Below are 19,507 nucleotides of genomic sequence, written 5' to 3'. Positions count from 1 at the left end.
GCAGACCGTACAAAGAGCAGACAGTAGACCAGCACGCGGCCTGCTGTTTTTCGACCCTTGATCTAACAATAAGATGTCATTTTTTTTTAAATTTCTTCTTTCAATAATGTAATGACTGAGTTACAAATTTTTCTTGGAATATTATAATTTTTTCTGTTAAAATTTACTTGAAATAGTGTAAAAGTTCTGTGTTGCCAATAAATTTTTCTTCTAATTTTAAAATTAACTGTAATAATTATTTTTTAAATATCTTTTAATGTATTCACATCTTTATTGTTATTCTCACAAGCAGTATTATTGCAATCTTCATCAATATTAGATATGGTTCTACAAAAAAATAAAATTTTTTATTTTATATAAAAAATTAATAAAAATTGTTTTTTAATATGTATAATATACACTTCTCAAAAAAATGTAAAAAACCATTAAATTTTTCTTTAAAAATAGGCAAAATTTAAGCAACTGTAACATTGTTAAAAATGAACGAAATTTAAATGTAAAAAAAGGATTTTATAGCTTGCAATCTCTACTTTCAAAAGGTTACTATTATTTTTTAGTTTCTGTGAGTTTGGTCATTTTTACATGTAGAAAACTACGAGCTGGACAAAATAGAAAACTTTCCTCTCACTTTGTGGGCCTGTCACGTGCACAAAAAAAAATCTGCTAAAATTTTCGACGTCTTAACGTGAAAGCTTGAAGTTTTCCTTGCAAAATCATTTTTAAAAAATGTTTCTACGATTTTTTGTTACCGAGTTATCGCGGATTGAATAAGAAATAAGCATTGTGAATTTGATTGCTCATAACTCCCTTAAAAATCATCGTATCGCAATTCAAAAAACAGATTCTTAAAGCTCTAAAAACTGCTCTATTGAACGGTATAATTGCCAAATTACTTTTTGCGCGGTAATGCACACGCGATAACACGTCGGGTGCTCGTGCGGTAAAGCGGCGGACGTTCGGTCGGTAACGCGGCGCGTTACCACGTGGCGCGTTACCACGCGGCACATTTTTAATACACCGGTCGTCCGTGTGGCCAGCGGGGCGGGCTGCTTCTGCTCGGCCGCGACGGTACGCATGCGCCGATCGTCGGCGTTGTCGTAATGATGAGTATATACACGTGGTAAAATATATATTTTTAAATATAATATGTTGTGTAAATTGATTTCAAATAGTCTTGTGAAATTGATAACTTGGGAGTGAGTCAGATGGTGATAAAACAGTTCTCAAATATAAGATGAATCCATTCCGAAAGTTACATGATATATTTTTTTATTTATGAAAAAAATTTTTAAAGGTTAGTATAAAGAGTAAATTTATTATCATGAGTAGATTTATTTTGTTATTTTTAATTACATAAATTAAAAAAACATGAGGTTACAATTTACCAAATACAACACATAATTCACATAATCTTATATTTGAGAACTTTGTTTTATCACAAAGTTTTGACTCGCTGAGATAGACAGACAGTCACCAATTTATGGATGCTGCAGAGATTATTTTACTGGCTAAAAAATATTTCAACAAGTATTTAAGATGATCTGTAAATAATAGTGTGTAGCTTATGACTGTCTGTCTTCCTCTGAGATTATTTTCAAGCATATGGAAGAGCATTGCGAGCAGACCGTGATAGTGCATCTGTAATTCAGCACAGTACAGGTGTAATGGAAAATCTATTGTTAGATATTCATATTTTATGTTCAATATTTGTTGTGTCACTATGATTACTTCTGCTTTATTTTTTTAAGTTTCCCTTAAAATTCTCATTATTTTTCAGCCATTGCTTCGAGATGAAAATCATGAAACTGGAAAAATCGGGCAATTTGCATTATTTTGCAAATCTTTCTTCACGATTGTTTGGAATGAAAGGGATAAAACGTGCAAAAAGAATCGCAGAAAGAGATGATAGATGTGATTGTGAGCAACATCAGCATGAAAAGGTAAAAAAACATTCTTTTCTGCTATCCACTTAAATATACGTTTAAAAACCTTTTAGCCAATAAAATAATCAATTCATGCTTGTACATGATACGTGTATCATAAATCGTCTTAAAGAATATTTTGATTTTCATTATTTTATGCCGCATATAAATGAATAATTATTACTGTTTTTCAGCTCTCAGTGCAAGTGGAGAGAAACGCGAGGAAGACAAACATCTTGTCATTTCGGAAAGTCAGTTATTTTGCACCATAATTCTTTATATTCTATGACTATTTGCAAATTGACTGACAAAAAAGTGGGTCGCTTGTGGGTGTAGGGCCGCCCAAAAATGTCATTTTTTTTTCAAGTCATTTCGGTATGTCAGTCATTTTGCACCATAATTCTTTGATATATTCTATGACTATTAGCATAATTGACTGACAAAAAAGTGGGTCTCAAAATCCTCATAAAATATTGTAAATTCCACAGTTTGCGATAACTTATGAATCTTTTCCTTCTATCATTGATGGTCATCAGGACTCATTTTAATTTTTATTGTCTTTTCATTACTCAAATAAATAATTAAAAGTATATCGTAAACTGAAGCCAATATCTTTTTTATGGTCATTTATTATATAATCAAAACAGAAAAAGTAATGAAAAATAGCATTGAATCATCATCATAAAAAATAAATAAAAAAACTAGGAATCTTTTCCTTCTTTTTCTTCATCACAATCATTTAGGTTATCTTCATCCTCAGAAAGGTCGTCACTCGATTTTGTAACATTATTTAAAAATCATATGATTTTTATCATATGATTTAATTATATAATTTTTAAATAATGTTACAGAATCGAATGACGACCTTTCTGAGGATGAAGATGACCTAAATGATTGTGATGAAAAAAAAGAAATAAAAGATTCCTAGAGTTTTATTATTTATTTTTTATGATGATGATTCAATGCTATTTTTCATTACTTTTTTTGTTTTAATTATATAATAAATGACCATAAAAAAAGATATTGACTTCAGTTTACGATGTACTTTTAATTATTTATTTGAGTAATGAAAAGACAATAAGAATTAAAATGAGTCCTGATGACCATCAATGGTAGAAGGAAAAGATTCATAAGTCATCGCAAACTGTGGAATTTACAATATTTTATGAGGGTTTTGAGACCCACTTTTTTGTCAGTCAATTATGCTAATAGTCATAGAATATATCAAAGAATTATGGTGCAAAATGACTGACATATCGAAATGACTTGAAAAAAAATTTTTTTTGCACAAGTGGGTGGCTATACCACCCAAAGTCCCCCACTTTTTTGTCAGTCCCCGGAGCTTTGATCATTAAATAACATTCTGAATCACCACAAAAAGTTTCATAAGTACCGAAATAATCATGAAAAAATGGAGCTAGCTCCCCTACTATAATGGTTTAATGGAATGAGAACAAACGATGACTTATTATTAACGGAACGGCCGAATAAAGATAAACGAATAAGGATAAAAAAAGCTCGTGTCAACAAGTAGAGTATTTCTTTCGAAGGACGACTGCTTAAAACGTTTGAATTGAATTAGATTAAAAAATCGAATATAGTCGGATTACTTTTGCTTGGTTATAGATTAAACCCAACTTTATACGCAATTGTCTGATCAACCAAATTTAAATAAAAGTAATATATATGAAATAGGGGTAGAAAAAAGTGTGCAAATTAGAAACTTACACATTGCTTTCTCTTTATTACAGATCGGTACCATTACTCCTATTTTATTTCGCTCATAAAGCTTCTTTTATGAGGAACCCAAACTAATAAATACTAATAATTATGCATCAAATAAAATACAAGCTGCCAAGAAGGAACTTGGTCCATGCCTCCTCGGACCGGACGATTGCCCGAACCACTCCAGGAAGGGAGACATCCCCGTTTGTGTAAAGGCCAAGCCCCCGTCTGGGCTCGACCATTCCGGACACTCCGAGAGCGTGTGCGTCGACGAGTTGCCGAAGCTTCCGTGGCCCGTCAAGATCTGAGTAGCCCTGTAGTTCCTTGTATCCTAGCATTATCATGGCGCATAACTTATGTTACACGACGTAAAATATAATATATATATATCCCAGTAAGCAAGAAACGTCAAGAAACATTTCAACTACATTGCATTAATGTTAAAACGTTGCTGTAATGTAGTTGAAATGTTTCTTGGTGTTTCTTGCTTACTGGGATATTTGTTGGAAAATTATAATACAATACGTATTACACGTACGATTTATTTAGACTATGCAAGAAGATCTGACGGGTGCGGCATTTTATCCATTGGACATTCTGGAATCGGCGAAAAGACGGTTTCTTCGAGCGAACTGACATCATCAAGCCGGTAATTATTCAAGTATAATCAATTAAATTATATCCTGGTAGCTTTTAATTTCTTTCAGTTTTCCGTTTCTTTTCAACATCCTTAAATTTAAAATTATATATTTTATTAACTATAATAGTATTTTTCTTTGTAGGAAAGAAATACATTTCTGAGAACGCCACACCTACTGCTGCAGGAACGCCAGGAACACCCCTCGCTGCGCACGCAGCTTCTCGGTGCGTGCTACATATAGGAGATATAAATTAGCGAAACTTCAGGGACGCAACATTATATTTATTTGCGTTGAACATCTTTTCGTTACTGTACGCGTGTATTTTCTCATTTTTATTATATCTTTTAGATTGAGACCAAGAGCGATCGAACGCAGCTATACTGATCGAGAAGTCTATTCGAAATGACGGCGGCATGTACATCGTGACCGCGTCGAACGAGCATGAAAAGGATTCGGCTGAGATCGAAGTGATAGTCGTGGACAAGCCTGGACCACCTCAGGACCCTCTGCAATACACCGGCACGACGCAGGAGTCCGTCGGCCTGTCCTGGAATCCACCGGCGGACAACGGCGGATCCGACATCACAAACTACATCGTCGAGGTTTTGGAATATGGTTCTGACAATTGGCGACAAGTGCCTGGATACGTTCCCAGGACGAGCTTCACGGCGAATGGCTTGACCGGGGGCAAGAAGTATGTCTTCAGGGTCCGCGACGAAAACATGTACGGTGGTATCAGAACCTTTGGAAGGTAAACCCGTGATCGCCAAGAGTCCGTATGATACGCCGGATGCGCCAAGGCCAGCCTGAGATCCTTGGTTACACTCTGAATAGCCGAATATGCGGTCTTGCATGGAACCCGCCTATCAATACCGAAGGAAAGCCTATCACTGGTAACTTATTAAAATAAATTATTTTATAATTATTATCTCTTTTGTGTGATTGACTACCAATTGGCGAAACCTCTTATACGTATCTTTGAACCTATCTTCGGCGAGAAGGCTGAATCACTTCTTCTGAAAGGAGATCACACGCGCACGAGATGCATCACCACCTCGCAAGTTGGAGCGCTCGCGGGTTTCACACGTAAAAAGGAGACCTGTTTTGGGCTGTAAAGCTGTTTTACCGCCGGACAGGGACGACAAGGCGGTATGCAAGCGAATATACATGGCTGCGAAAATCAAACGAATCCAAAGGTTTGGTGTCCTGGAATGGTAGTGAAAAGAGCGATCACATCTTGTGTTCGAAAGCGGACCGCGCGCGCGAGCGAGGACACGAACCGCGTATAGGAAGAGACAGGCAAAGAGCAGAATTGACGGACAAGCACAGTTTATTTGTCTATATACACTATTTACAAAGCTGTATCGCAATTATAACGATGGAAGAGATCGTGTCGCGAAAGCGCAAGCAAGCGCCGATGCAGGCAGCGCGAAAGATTAAGCGAGCGAAAGAGCGAGCAACTCTACCTATTAAGCGTACGCGAAAGAACAGGAGCAAGCAACTCGAAATATTGACAGCGGCAACTCGGAAAACAGAGAACGACTGGCTCCGTTGCCAAGAGCGCGTGTCCCTTTAAGCTCTCGGGGGCTTCTCGCAAATTCGAGACTTTTCGATACACGCCTCACCGAGAGAAGTCCCCGAGAGATGCGCGATCGACAATTATAAACAGAGGAAACAAAGCGAACAAAGAATGCCTTGTCTCCACTGTTTACTCATTTGGTCGTCACGTCGAAAGTCACGGCGATAATGCTCAAGTCTCGGTGCTCGCAATTGCCGTGTTGAAATGCTAATTTATATTTTCGACTTCGCTATCGTTATAAACGTTTAAGCAATCTTAAACATACCGCCCGCCTCGTCAGAGCGGCTGACGAAATGAGTGCGACACTCAATGTCCATCGGCAAGAGCGCATTCCGTACTAGCGGGTCGTTGACCCGGTCTCGCGCTCGCTGGTATTTACCTCGCGGTCACAACATTCGGCGTGCGAGGATTTAATGTTCTCAGAACTTAAAGGGAACGTCTTTTACAAGTATTAAATCCCGAGAAGTCAATATGCCTGAGCGATGGATATGCTAGAGAATAAGTAGTGCTTCTTTAAGAAGCCGCGGTCGCAAGAGAACGCAATTTTATTTTATTTATAGCCGCGACTAAGATGGGTTGTCAATCGTCGGATTTTGTTATTGAGTACAACTTTATTTCTCGACGCAAAGAGCGCAAAAAATCGCGTAACTTCCTCATTATCTCAAACTCGTATAACAATCCTAATAATTCTGCATACTAAATTGCATAGAGAATATCTCGTGGTTCAAATTCTTTCTTTATACGGAAAGTACCGAAACAAAAAATGGATTTCGCAAGGAAAAAAAAGGTTTGCAGTGGGGGCCTTGGTTCGAATATGATCATTCTAGCGAACAGGTTTAGGCGATGCTAGGGGGCCTCGAGCCCCAGCATTCGTTCGTACGAGAGGTGCTACGTCACCCTTTAGCTTCCGCAGGAGGCAGAGGCGTCCGAGCTGGACGCCTCCGGTTCTCTGTTCTGCCACTTGGGGCGGTGTACCAGCGAATGCACGTACTCCTGGGACCAGCGCCTCCAAAAGTGATCCCGCATCTGCTGCAGCAGCTGCCAGCGGGTGAGGCGGTTCACTGGCACGTCCAGCAGCGAAGGCTCAGGCACGGCAATCAGGGCGGACCCCACCAAGAAGTGCCCCGGAGTGAGCACGGCCAAGTCGTCTGGATCGTCGGAAAATGCCTGCAATGGACGAGAGTTAAGACAAGCTTTGATTTGAGCAAGGAGAGTGCTCATCTCTTCGTAAGTCAGCGTCGTCTCGCCCAGCACCCGCCGAAGGTGGTGCTTGAGCGATTTTACGGCGGCCTCCCAGAGGCCACCAAAGTGGGGAGCGGATGGCGGGTTGAATCGCCATTTGATTCCGTCGCTGGCTAGATGGCTATCTGTCGTTTTTCAGGGTTGCTGGCTGCGAAGAGGGCGCGTAGCTGTTTGTCGGCTCCTACGAAGTTCGTCCCGCAATCACTGTGGAGGCTGTTGCATAGTCCGCGACGGGACGTGAATCGGCGCAGCGCCGCCAGGAAGGCGGCCGCGGTGTAGTCGGACACGACCTCCAAATGCACAGCACGCGTGACGAGGCAAACAAACACCGAGATAAAGGCTTTGTAGGCTCGTTGTCCTCGACCTTTAGAAGTCCTCAGCATAATTGGCTCGGCGTAGTCGACGCCGGTGTGCAGAAAGGGCCTGGCAGGGCTTACTCTCTCGCGGGGAAGACTGCCCATTAGCTGCTGCGGAGTTGCCGCCCGCCAACGCGCGCAAGTAACGCAGCGGAAGATCAGGCGTTTTACCAGGGCTCGGCCTCGCGGGATCCAGTAGCACTGCCGACTCATGCTCAACGTCATTTGGACTCCTCCGTGCATCGTCCTTCGGTGGCAAGCCTCTACTATCAGCCGAGTAAAGTGTGAGGCGCCCGGCAGGACAACTGGGTGACGTTCATCGTAGGGAAGGACGGCGTGTTTTATCCTGCCGCCCACGCGCAGGAGACCCTGAGCGTCTAAAAAAGGATTAAGTTTTACAAGGCAGTTAGACAACGATCGCGAGCAGCCCTGACGGAGCGTGGCTAAATCGCAAGAGAAGTGGTTCGCCTGCGTAAGCCTGATCCAGAAAAGACGAGCCTCCTCCATCTCCTCGGACGTCAGCTCGGTACCGTAAGGGAACGTCGCGGTCTGGTACGACCCCCGGGGCCGCCCCTCCCCCGCAGCCAACGGCGACACCACGCTGTCACGCGTAACAGGCGTTGAAGCGAGGAGAATCGGCGCAGTTCCTCGGGCTCCTCGACGGGAGACGCGACCGGCACCACCGCGTGGACTCGCACCCGCTCTTCGGGCAGCTCCTCCGTCTCCGACACGGCTCCGGTAGCGGGCCACGCTGCAGAGTCCTCCTTTAGCCAAGGCGGCCCGTTCCACCAGAGAGGATGATTTCCTAACTTGCCAGGAGAGATACCTTGAGAGGCACAGTCCGCTGGATTGTCCCGGCCAGGCACATGATGCCACCGCGCCTCCGGGACCGCCGTTTGAATTGCTGATACTCTATTGGCCACATAGGTCTTCCATCGTGTGGGGTGACCTCGGATCCAGCCCAGGGCCACCATGGCGTCCGACCAGAGGTGAAGAGGCGCCTCGGGCAGTTCGAGCGTGACCTTCGTGTGGGCAGCAAGCCGCGCGAGCAGCGCAGCAGCATCGAGCTCAAGTCGAGGCAGAGCCACGATTTTGAGAGGGGCGACCTTGGTCTTTGCCGCGAGCAAGGTGACCAGCCATGATCCGTCCTGCGCCTGTGCTCGCAAGTAAACCACGGCAGCATAGGCTTTCTCGGAGGCATCGGCAAAGCCATGAAGTTCGACGCCGAGTCCTCTGGCGCCTGGATATATTCTCCGAGAGACTCGAATTTGCTCCAGCAACGGGAGCTCCGCCTGGTAGGTCCTCCACTGTAGAGCGTCAGTCTCGCTCAAGGGGTCATCCCAGTCCAGTCCTCTTAGCCAGGTAGCTTGGAACAAGATCTTCGCACTCACCACCACCGGCGCCAGCCAACGAGCGGATCGAAAAGCCGGGCGGTGAGAGACAGCACCGACCTCTTCGTGAAAGACGTCACTAGACTCGTCTTCGTAGCAAAGGAGAAGCTGTCGAGGCAGGGATGCCATTGAAGGCCGAGAGTGGCATGCGACTCTTGCGGTCGCCAAGAGCGGAGCTCGCGCTGCATCCTGTCTCCGCTGGAACGTCCGTCAGTAAGGACTCCTCGTTGGCCGACCATTTGCGGAGCGGAAAGCCGCCCGCCATGCAGAGCTCCGAGAGTTGATGCCGGAGAGCCAGAGCCTTTTCCCGTGTATCCGCGTCCGAGAGTACATCGTCCATGTACCTGTCAATCAGTAGGGCGATCGCGGCCAGGGGGAAGAGTTTCTTTTCGTCTTCATTGGCAAGTTGTTGAACGGAGCGCATCGCCAGGAACGGTGCACACGTCAGCCCGTAAGTGACCGTGTTGAGAAGATACTTCTGTATCTCGTCTTCAATCTTATACCGCCAGAAAATTTGCTGCAGATCGCGATCATCGGGATGGACTAGGATCTGGCGGTACATCTTTTCCATATCCGTAGCCAGGACGTAGCGCCAGCGACGCCACCGCAGCAGTACATCGGCTAGATTCGGCAGGAGGTTTGGTCCCACCCGCAGACACTTATTGAGCGAGTCACCAGAGGGTAATGACGTCGAGCCGTTGAACACGACGCGCAGCTTCGTCGAGGTGCTCGCCTCGCGCATCACGCCGTGGTGTGGAAGGTAGCTCACACGCCTCTTCGTTTTGTCCTCCGGAGCCACCGGCGTCATATGTCCAAGCTCCTCGTACTGCCGCATGAACTCGACGTACAGTTGCTTCAATTTGTCATCTCGGGCGAATCGTCTCTCCATGTGCGCCAGTGCTCGTAAGGCCGAGCTGCGCGTTCCCTGGAGATCGGGCAACGGGTCCACGACTGGGAGTCTCACCATGTAACGACCGTCCGCGGTCCGGGAATGTGTGAGGGAGAAGAAGTTCTCGCACTCACGGTCTTCTGGCGTAAGCGCGAGTACGCCGTCCGGTAGCTCCTCCTGTTGCCAGAATCTCTTCACGATGGTGGAAAGATCTTCAGTGATGTGGCATTGCAGAGTCGTCGATCTCTGAGCGCAGGTCGCCTGACCGGCGGCGCCCGAGATAATCCATCCCAGCGTCGTTCTTTGTGCGACCGGTTCGAGCGGTTCGCCCTTTAGCAAGCCCGGCTGGAGAATCGCGGCGAATACATCAGCTCCAAGCAGAATTTCCACCGGGTCCGAGGCCGCAAAGTCGGGGTCGGCAAGCTCTAGCCCGCGGAGATTCGGTCACGTCGCACGATCCGCAGAGACCCCGCCGCCGTAGAGAGTGAGCCGAGGTAGAATTAAGGCCGACACCGAAATGGCTGGCCCGCCGTCTCAAGGCGAGATATCCAAGGCCACGAGGCCTCGAGCGCGACCCGTACGCTTCCCGCCGAGGCCGAACACCGCAACCGAGGTAGGCGCGCGGGACAGTTTCAATCGCTGTACCAGCGATTCCGAGACGAGAGATGATTCGGAGCCTTGATCGACAAGCGCTCGCGCGGTGTGCTCTATCCCGAAACGATCGCGCACGCGGATACGAGCGGTAGCGAGAAGTACCGCCACCGGCTTCCCGAGGGTTTTCTGCGCGAGATGCGAAGTCTTAGCCACCTCCCTGCCTGAGTACGCGTCGTGGAGGCTCGTATGATGTCGGGCATCGCATACAGAGCAGATCCGCGTCGACGCGCATTCGCTCAGTTTATGCTTCCCGAGGCATTTGAAGCATAATTTACTCGACTCAATATGCTGCTTTCGCTCCGCGGCAGTCTTTCCTTTATACGCGGCACAAAACATTATGAAATGTCCCTTTTGGCACATCGAACAGCGGCCGAGTTTGTTCTCCTGCTTTTTTGCATGCAGGGCTCGCGTTTATTGAGCGGAGTTCCCCTCCGCCTTCGCGGAAGAAGCGCCTTCTGTCTTGACCGGTTGCAGCGATTCGAGCGTATGTAATCGTCTGTCGAGAAACTGCTGTAAATCGGAATACGACGGCGGTTCCGAAGTCTCGCTAATAGCGTTTTCCCACTCGCGACGCGAACGCGGATCGAGAAGGTCCACAATTAAATGTACGAATAAGTCTTCACTCCGCGAGATCGGTCGACCGATGCTATCGAGAGCGCCGGCGGTGCTCATTACGCAATGATATAACTTGCGCAAATCAGAAACGGACTCACCCTTCAATTTCTGAAGCGAGGTAAACTGCGAGATATACGAACGCACCAGGAGTCGCTTGTTCTCGTAGTAGTCGGTAAGGGTCTTCCAAGCGCGGTCGAAGTTCTCGTCCGTTGTGGGCAGACTCCGCACCAGCAGCTCAGCTTCACCCTTTAAGCACGACTTCAAGTAGTGCAGCTTCTCGACGGAGGTCGTGGCGCCGTCCTTCCCGATGATAGAATGAAAGAGGTCGCGAAAGGCTGGCCACTCTTCATATTTGCCCGAAAATTCAGGCAACTGGATGCGCGGCAAGGTCGTACGCGGCGGTTGGCTCGCCGGGGCAGCACCAGGAGCCTCGCTAGCAAGTTTGCTCTTAAGCTTGCGAAGCGTTTCTAGAAACATCCCCTTTTGCACTAGATAGGCCTCTTCCACAGTCGCTTCGAAGGCTCTTGAACAAGATCGCGATGCCTCAAGACGTCTCTCTAGCCGGCTCTACAATTCGCCGCGAGAACCGCGTACGGGAAGCGACAATGAAAAATCACCTACGAAAAGCAACAATTAACATATAAAAAAAATAAATTAAATATTTTCAAAAAAAAAAAAAAATAATAACGGCACGAATTTATCGATATACGGCGTTTAAAATAATGCGGTACAGACGGTTCTATGTCTATATACACTATTTACAAAGCTGTATCGCAATTATAACGATGGAAGAGATCGTGTCGCGAAAGCGCAAGCAAGCGCCGATGCAGGCAGCGCGAAAGATTAAGCGAGCGAAAGAGCGAGCAACTCTACCTATTAAGCGTACGCGAAAGAACAGGAGCAAGCAACTCGAAATATTGACAGCGGCAACTCGGAAAACAGAGAACGACTGGCTCCGTTGCCAAGAGCGCGTGTCCCTTTAAGCTCTCGGGGGCTTCTCGCAAATTCGAGACTTTTCGATACACGCCTCACCGAGAGAAGTCCCCGAGAGATGCGCGATCGACAATTATAAACAGAGGAAACAAAGCGAACAAAGAATGCCTTGTCTCCACTGTTTACTCATTTGGTCGTCACGTCGAAAGTCACGGCGATAATGCTCAAGTCTCGGTGCTCGCAATTGCCGTGCTGAAATGCTAATTTATATTTTCGACTTCGCTATTGTTATAAACGTTTAAGCAATCTTAAACATCTTGCATAGGTAGGTTCATTTTATAAAAGCTATTACTACTTATTACAAACAACAAAATTACTATATATATATATATATATATGTATATATAGTAAAAATATAAAAATTATAAATACATAAAAAGTAAAAAAAAGCTTTTTTTTTTAAATATATTGAGACGTTTATTTATATTATTTTTCAATGTTTATAATACTCTCTTCAGGAGTTGTACATGCTGGAGCGGGTCCAAATCAGCTAAACAAGATTTTCAATTGTATCGATTTGCCAAATATAGATGACAAACTTTTCAAGAAGCATGAAAGAATAATCAAACCAATTGTTGAACTTGTAGCTAAGGAAAACTGTTCAGAAGCAGAAAATATTACAGAATTGAAAAAGTTATTGTAAGTTTAATGTATATGCTCATTGAAATTATGAGAAAGTAAAACGGGCTTACAGTACAATCACATAATAGTGTTTAACTTCTATACTTGTATACATTATTAATAAACTGAATATTAAATAGAAAAAGTTTATAAATATTTGTGTAATTAATAATTTTTATATATTACATATTTTTTTACTTCTACATATTTTATAGCATCTGTATTTATCTAATTGTCTACACAAGAATGAATAATTTTACTACTTTTAAAATTCGAACATTGCACAGATTTTTTAATCGTTTTTTCCATTTTTTTCCTTTGTATATAAATACGTTTATTGACTCCCCTCAGGGTTGCAAGGCGTTTTGAAGGTACGTTCCCAACCCTTTATTCTCATCCATACCTTTCTCTTCTTACTTAATCCTTTGGACGAAAGGCTTAACGTCTCTTTCCGAAAGACAGAGCCCAGTTTGCTCCGCACAAGAGCCTATCTTGTACGGAGGGCGCAGCTTTCGGAAAAAACTTTCCATGTTACATGGCTCTAGTGGACTCAAACCTGGTTCCTCAGATTACGAGATTACGAGTTGCTTTACCACTAGACCACACTGCCGCCCATTTTTGTCCTTTGTATTGCAATTGTATTTTTTTCACAGACTTAAAAAACTGCGAGAAGGTTTTTTAATTTTGAACGTAGAACCATCAGAAAGTAATCCAGAAGGAAAAAGGAGTTCCTGGAATAGTCAACTGAATAAATATGTTGAACGCTCAACCAAAACATCATTAAAAAAGAAGCAGGTAAGCCAGAGTTTAAAAAAAGACGATTAGAATTGAAATCTAAAGGTCCCAGTTACGGCATACGAAAGAGCAAATAGAAGGTGATACGTACAAGAGTAATATGGGATTGTTTAACGAAACATTAGGTATAGAAAATTGCATAAAGAAGGTGACTGGTGACAACTTTAATTACAATACGCAAGATATGGCTGTAGTCTTCTTTGATTTAGAGATCGGAGGCTTCGACTTATCTCGTGAAATTTTACAAATATGTATGAAATGCGAAGAGCTACAATTCGATTCGTTTATTACTCCTACAAAAGCAATTGACAATCAAGCAACAAAATTAATGGCTTGAGTAGAGTCAATAAACAATTATTCTATAATGGAGAAGAAGTTGTTACTTTCTCTCGGCGAATGGTATTTCTTAAATTATTAAAGTATTTTAAAAATATAGAAAAGAAATGTATCCTGGTAGCTCATAATTGTTCATTTGATTCTATTCATTTTATTTTAGCAGTTAAAGAGTTGTCTCTCTTACAGGAATATAAAAATTATATTCTAGGATTTTCTGATACATTATCTCTGTTTCGAAAGAAATATCCTAATAAAAAAAATGGTTATAAATTAACCCCACTCTAGCAACAGAACTTCTTTCATTGTCAAGTGATGGTGTACATGCATGATGCATAATTCGATGTTGGATTATTAGAAAAATTTTCTGTAATTTTTTTGGATATAGCTGAAATAACAGAGTAAAAAAATCAATTGAAGAAGTTTTGATAAGGATAAAAAAATGCAAATACAAAGAAAATATTATTTTTGTTTAAGCCTATTGTTAGGTTTTATATTTAGGCAGAACGGCAGGCGATAATTAAAGCAGTTTAAAAGAACATTTAGAGGAATTGAACGAAAGGCACTCCATTTATTTTGTATATAGAAGACAAAGAAGTAACATGTTTATCATAGTAACATCATTAGTAACGTCGTTCAATGCAGCCTACTTCTCATTAATGAATGCTCACGCAGTGTGTTATAATAAATCGCTACTTTAATTGTATAATTGCATGCGAGATTTTCGTCCATACTCTTAACACTCCCCCATGAACGAAGAATCTTTACATTATAACGGTCATACCCACATATAGACTCTATACAATTCTTAAATTTTACTGAAAACAACCTTTTCGTGAGCGCATCAGTCACCATATCAGTTGTTAGAATATGCACGATGTTGATGTCTCCGTTTTCAGCCTTTTCCCGGACGAAATGATGGCGGATGTCTATGTGTTTTGAACGTGGTCTATATCCTCTATTCTTCGTCAAATCGATTGCGCTTTTATTGTCGCTGTAAAGTGTAGTGGGTGTTGTTACTAAAAATGGTTCTCGATGTCCCTTCAACGCCCGAAGCCACATCGCCTCCTGACACGCTGCAGACAAAGCCATATGTATTCAGCTTCGACTGTTGATAGAGCCACTGTGTGTTACCGCTTGCTCTGCCAAACCACTGGACCACCCTGTAACAGAAAAATACTCCCCGTGATAGAACGACGCGTGTCGCTCTCATTTTCCCAATCTGCGTTACAGATAGCCGCGATGAGTCCTTCATCTTGATCGCATTTGAATTCCAAAGCCAAATTTTTGGTTTCCTTTAAATAGTGTAGAACTCTTTTTACTGCTAACCAGTGTTATTTCTTGCCTGAATTCGCTAAGAAACGGCTGAGATAATTCACCGCGAAGATAATATCCGGTCTCGTTCCCGTTGGAGTTTTCCGACAACTTCTCTGTACGGAATCTTCTTTATGTAGTCAATATCTTATTGAGTTTTTGGCTCCATATCGTGACTTAGTTTAATACTTGCATCAAACGGCGTCGAGACAGGATTGCAGTCTTTGCGAATCTCCATGTGGAATAATTTTTTCGCCCTTTCAGTCGCTCGATCGACGGGATCGCTTGCACACTCGACATGTTTCGTGAGTTACCTACAATTTTTGGAGTAGATTTTTTTTAAAACATGACGGTGAAAAATTCCCCAAAAATATTTACACAATTCTATTTTGTGCATTCCAGAACAACATATTAAAATTTCATAAAACTGGGCTGCATTTTTTTGTAGCACCTGAATCTCCTTAAATATTCAAAGCAAAAATGTCACAACACATAAGTAAAAAATACATGCGCGCTTTATTTAAATAATTAAAACCGCTTGTGATAATAATTATATAAGAAATAAAAAAAAATATAAGAAATATATTAATTAAATATTCAAAGCAAAAATGTCACGACACATCTAAAAAAAGGCATGTTAAATTGATAGCATCTCTCGAAGTTTTCTAAAAAGTCTCGAAGTTATTGTTGACTCTTTTCCGCGATGCTGATTGGTTCTGTTACTGCACTAACTTCGTGAGCGGCTGTTATAGCATATATTTTGACAGTTGTGTGTAATGTTAAAGCTAAATAGCACGCGCATCTGTGATGCATACATACACGATAGGTAAAATCCGACCAATAACCTCCCCGTAGTGTTCATCGGGTAATACTAATGTTAGCGGTGATTGAATGCACAAAAATGCATAGGTAACTTTGATAAGCCATAACTCGGCGAAAAAAAATCGTACAAACTTAATTTTTTTTTTTAATTTGCAGGGGAAAGTCCATATTTTACGATGGTTGCCATGATAGTTACGAAAAAAATTCATTCTACTCCGTAGAATGTGTCAAAATGTGCAATTTTTTGGAGACGTAACATGTCCTTACTTTTGGAAGAACGGCGGGAGGGAGGAGGGGCTAAATTCAACATCTGACTATAGTTCCTTAAAGTACAGACTTCACCCTTCAAAATAAAAAAAAAAAACTTTCAGATATGACAATTTTTCGCGGAGTTATGCTTATTTGAAGTTGGGCAAATTTTTGACGTAAATTTTTGTTGCGATAATTTTGTTGCCCACTGTACATTATATAATATGTAATTAGTATTAACAATACATAATTAATATTAATAATAATTAATTTAAAAGCTTAATATTATAAGAATTAATAAATTTTTATTTCTGTTGTAGAATTGTTATTTTTTTATTATGTTTCCTTTGTTCTTTAAAGTCTCGATTAATAAATTTCAAAGTATAAAATACGAACTCGACCAGGAGGTAGCAGGCACAAACACAAAAGAAAAGGGTCGAACAGTTTCACGAGTTCTGTCGGTTAAATCATCGAATCTCCCGAATGACGCGATCATGGAGTTGGACAAAGTGGTCGAACCGGATCTATTCGCCAGAAGCACAATTGGCAAGCAAAATGCGGCGGATTGTCTAATATAAAGTTTAACTAGATAACTTCTCGGAAAATTTGAACATGAATGAGAAAACTCTATTTTTGAAAGAATATTTATAAAAGTTTGCACTAGGGAAGACCTGCAGGGACAAAAGTAACGCGGAATGAATGTAACAAACGCGATTACTAAAAAAAATAATATTCATGTACGAATCTATCCGCTGTTATAAATGTCTTTTAAACTCTTTCCTCATCTCTCAGTAACGCTCGAAGCTCTGTCATGAGAAGTTGTGTGTCTATTGTGTCGATGCCATAAAAATACCGTCAAAATATCATATTTTACCTGTTAAACTCAATCTTCAGCTCTGTTACAACCAGCCCTAGGGGTAGAGACAATTGTAACAAATCTCGATCTTTATAAAATTTGATTTTTCTACGTAATTATAAAATGTGGATAAATTTTATCTATACCATAATGTAGGTAAAGAATGTATTTACCTTATGAAAGAGAAAAAGTTTAAGTAAAGGAAATATGGACAATAGGAGCCAAGCGCCGTAAATAATGCGCAATCAAATTATCGTTTACTTGATTATTTAGGAGTGCCTACTTTTATTCAATTTATATAGAAAAAGTTTATATATAAACAAGCAAATATATCGAAGATATCAACACAAATGAGAAAAATGTTACGTTTGTTCCTGGACTCCCCTACGTCAGGTTGTTTAATAATAAAGAAATTTTCAAAAAATGTTGTATGCATATTTTAATATACTGTTGAAATATAGAACTTGGAATATGCAAACGACCAAACGTATTCATGATTTCGACCAAACGTAATCATGATTTCGACGTTGATTAGACGTCGATTCGATGGGTCATTTCTCGCTGGAATTATCGTCAAAAAAAAATAAACGGGAGGAAAAATATTATCTTTTATTATTGCTTTGTATTACAAATTTTTAGATGTGGCTCGGTTGTTAACACGCGCTTTTCCTCACTCCAGTCTACGTTCGGATTCCTTATTACTCGAGTGCTGAAAATCTATAGTACACGTAACATATTATACTATAGGATTTTTAGGGTACCTTCCATTTATGCTCGGAACGCTCATGGAATCATTTCATCCTTCTTGTTTGTCAAATGTTAAAGAAGGACGAATGCTCGCAAGCGTTGGTTGGGAGCGTTAAGTGGAAACACACCCTTATAGTACTCGGAGTAGACGGGGGTAGACGGGGTAGAAAATCCAAACGCCGTAGGAGGGGGAAATCGTTCGCAATCGTCATCTGGAGCTGATCATGCAGGGTAGTTCGAATTGAGATTTCAGAGAAGAAGTGTATTTCGGTAGTGTCATTCGGTGAAGAATAAGTTCAAAGTGAAAACGGTCCTGAAAACCATTAGAAAAGGTAAGAATATTATTGTATATAGTTCAATACGTGTTTTATAAATTTAATGCGTAATTGTGTCCTCGTATGCGAGTGAAATAGTTTAGCGAGTGAAATAGTTTAGTCCTTTAATATAAAACAAGTATAAAATCCAAAGTTAAATCTAATAAAATTGTAGAATTTAAAGACACACATGCATGTTTATGCCCGCGTATAAAATATATGTCAATAGGCTCATATAATTAAAACACAATTTGGTTCCTCCGGATCTCAGATCTTTGTCTGTTATGCCTGTACATCTATATCAAGACAGCTATCGAAATAGACTTAAAAATTCAAACTTGTTACACATTAAACGGATCATGCGTTTATATATACGGGGTGCGAGAAAAGTCTGGAAACGGTCAAATATCTCGAAAACAAAACGTTTCTGAGAAAAATGTTTCGAATCAAAGTTGTAGGGTTTTAAAAGTTCTATTCAATGATCAAATGTTTGACCTTGAGTGGAGGCGTCAAGGCGAGGTCAAGACCAACCTAATTTTTTTAAATGGACCCTATTTTTTATGACACAGTATTAAAGGTGGCAGCGAGACGTTTCCAAAACACTACTTGAAAACCTATTTTCGTTGAGAATTGCCTGAGTTATGAGCTTTAGAATTTACGGTGCCGCCAGCATTAGTATTATCCAGAATGTACCGCGTGGAGGTTGCATGGTCGGACTTTACACCCCTGTGTGTGTGTGTGTGTGTGTGTGTGTGTGTGTGTGTGTGTGTGTGTGTGTGTGTGTGTCAGCAGAGATAAGAACCCCGCGAAATGAGACGCAACGTTTTAAACAAATTTTACTTACGATTAGGTCATTGTCAAGCAGCAGACGGAAGACAATTTGAACACTTAATTAAGTAAAAACCCGTCTACACACACACACACACACACACACACACACACACACACACACACACACACACACACACACAGGGGTGTAAAGTCCGACCATGCAACCTCCACGCGGTACATCCTGGATAATACTAATGCTGGCGGCACCGTAAATTCTAAAGCTTATAACTCAGGCAATTCTCAACGAAAATAGGTTTTCAAGTAGTGTTTTGGAAACGTCTCGCTGCCACCTTTAATACTGTGTCATAAAAAATGGGGTGTTCTATTTAAAAAAATTAGGTTGGTCTTGACCTCGCCTTGATGCCTCCACTCAAGGTCAAACGGATATGATCATTGAATAGAAATTTTAAAACCCTACAACTTTGGTTCGAAACATTTTTCTCAGAAACGTTTTGTTTTCGAGATATTTGACCGTTTCCAGACTTTTCTCGCACCCCGTATGAAATATGCAACTTTTGTGAACGACGAAAATCATCGTAATGACGGTCGAGTATACTAAATTCATCGATAGCGTGAATTTATACATGCCGATGCGATTATCCGATTTGTCTAAAGCTT

At 41.7% G+C, this 19,507-nt stretch overlaps 1 protein-coding gene across 11 annotated transcripts; it reads left to right on the top strand.

The window, feature by feature from the left end:
- Positions 1-1,067: 1,067 nt before the first annotated feature.
- On the top strand, positions 1,068-9,521 carry LOC139808191 (myosin-binding protein H-like). 11 transcript variants are annotated; one of them, XR_011730799.1, is made up of 8 exons: positions 1,127-1,659; positions 1,778-1,940; positions 2,117-2,173; positions 3,674-4,296; positions 4,430-4,511; positions 4,637-5,181; positions 7,249-9,307; positions 9,380-9,521. XR_011730799.1 is itself a non-coding variant. In XM_071769901.1 (6 exons), exon 6 carries the CDS (start codon positions 4,702-4,704, stop codon positions 5,041-5,043), a length of 342 nt encoding a protein of 113 aa, XP_071626002.1. In that variant the 5' UTR covers positions 1,154-1,659; positions 1,778-1,940; positions 2,117-2,173; positions 3,674-4,296; positions 4,430-4,511; positions 4,637-4,701; the 3' UTR covers positions 5,044-5,216. The 11 variants fall into 11 exon arrangements, 1 of the variants encoding a protein (XP_071626002.1); XR_011730801.1 differs by lacking the exons at positions 7,249-9,307; positions 9,380-9,521 and adding an exon at positions 1,086-1,120 and having other exon boundaries at positions 1,600-1,659; positions 4,637-5,216; XR_011730804.1 differs by lacking the exons at positions 7,249-9,307; positions 9,380-9,521 and adding an exon at positions 1,092-1,120 and having other exon boundaries at positions 1,600-1,678; positions 4,637-5,216.
- Positions 9,522-19,507: the final 9,986 nt, after the last annotated feature.

Source organism: Temnothorax longispinosus, chromosome 2 (genome assembly GCF_030848805.1).
Source record: "Temnothorax longispinosus isolate EJ_2023e chromosome 2, Tlon_JGU_v1, whole genome shotgun sequence".
In the NCBI taxonomy this organism is placed as follows: domain Eukaryota; kingdom Metazoa; phylum Arthropoda; class Insecta; order Hymenoptera; family Formicidae; genus Temnothorax; species Temnothorax longispinosus.
This window is presented reverse-complemented; position numbering and strand designations above follow the sequence as displayed.

Bases quoted from the DNA above. Each gene is read 5' to 3' on its own strand.
- LOC139808191 (XM_071769901.1), top strand. From the start codon at position 4,702: ATGTACATCGTGACCGCGTCGAACGAGCATGAAAAGGATTCGGCTGAG.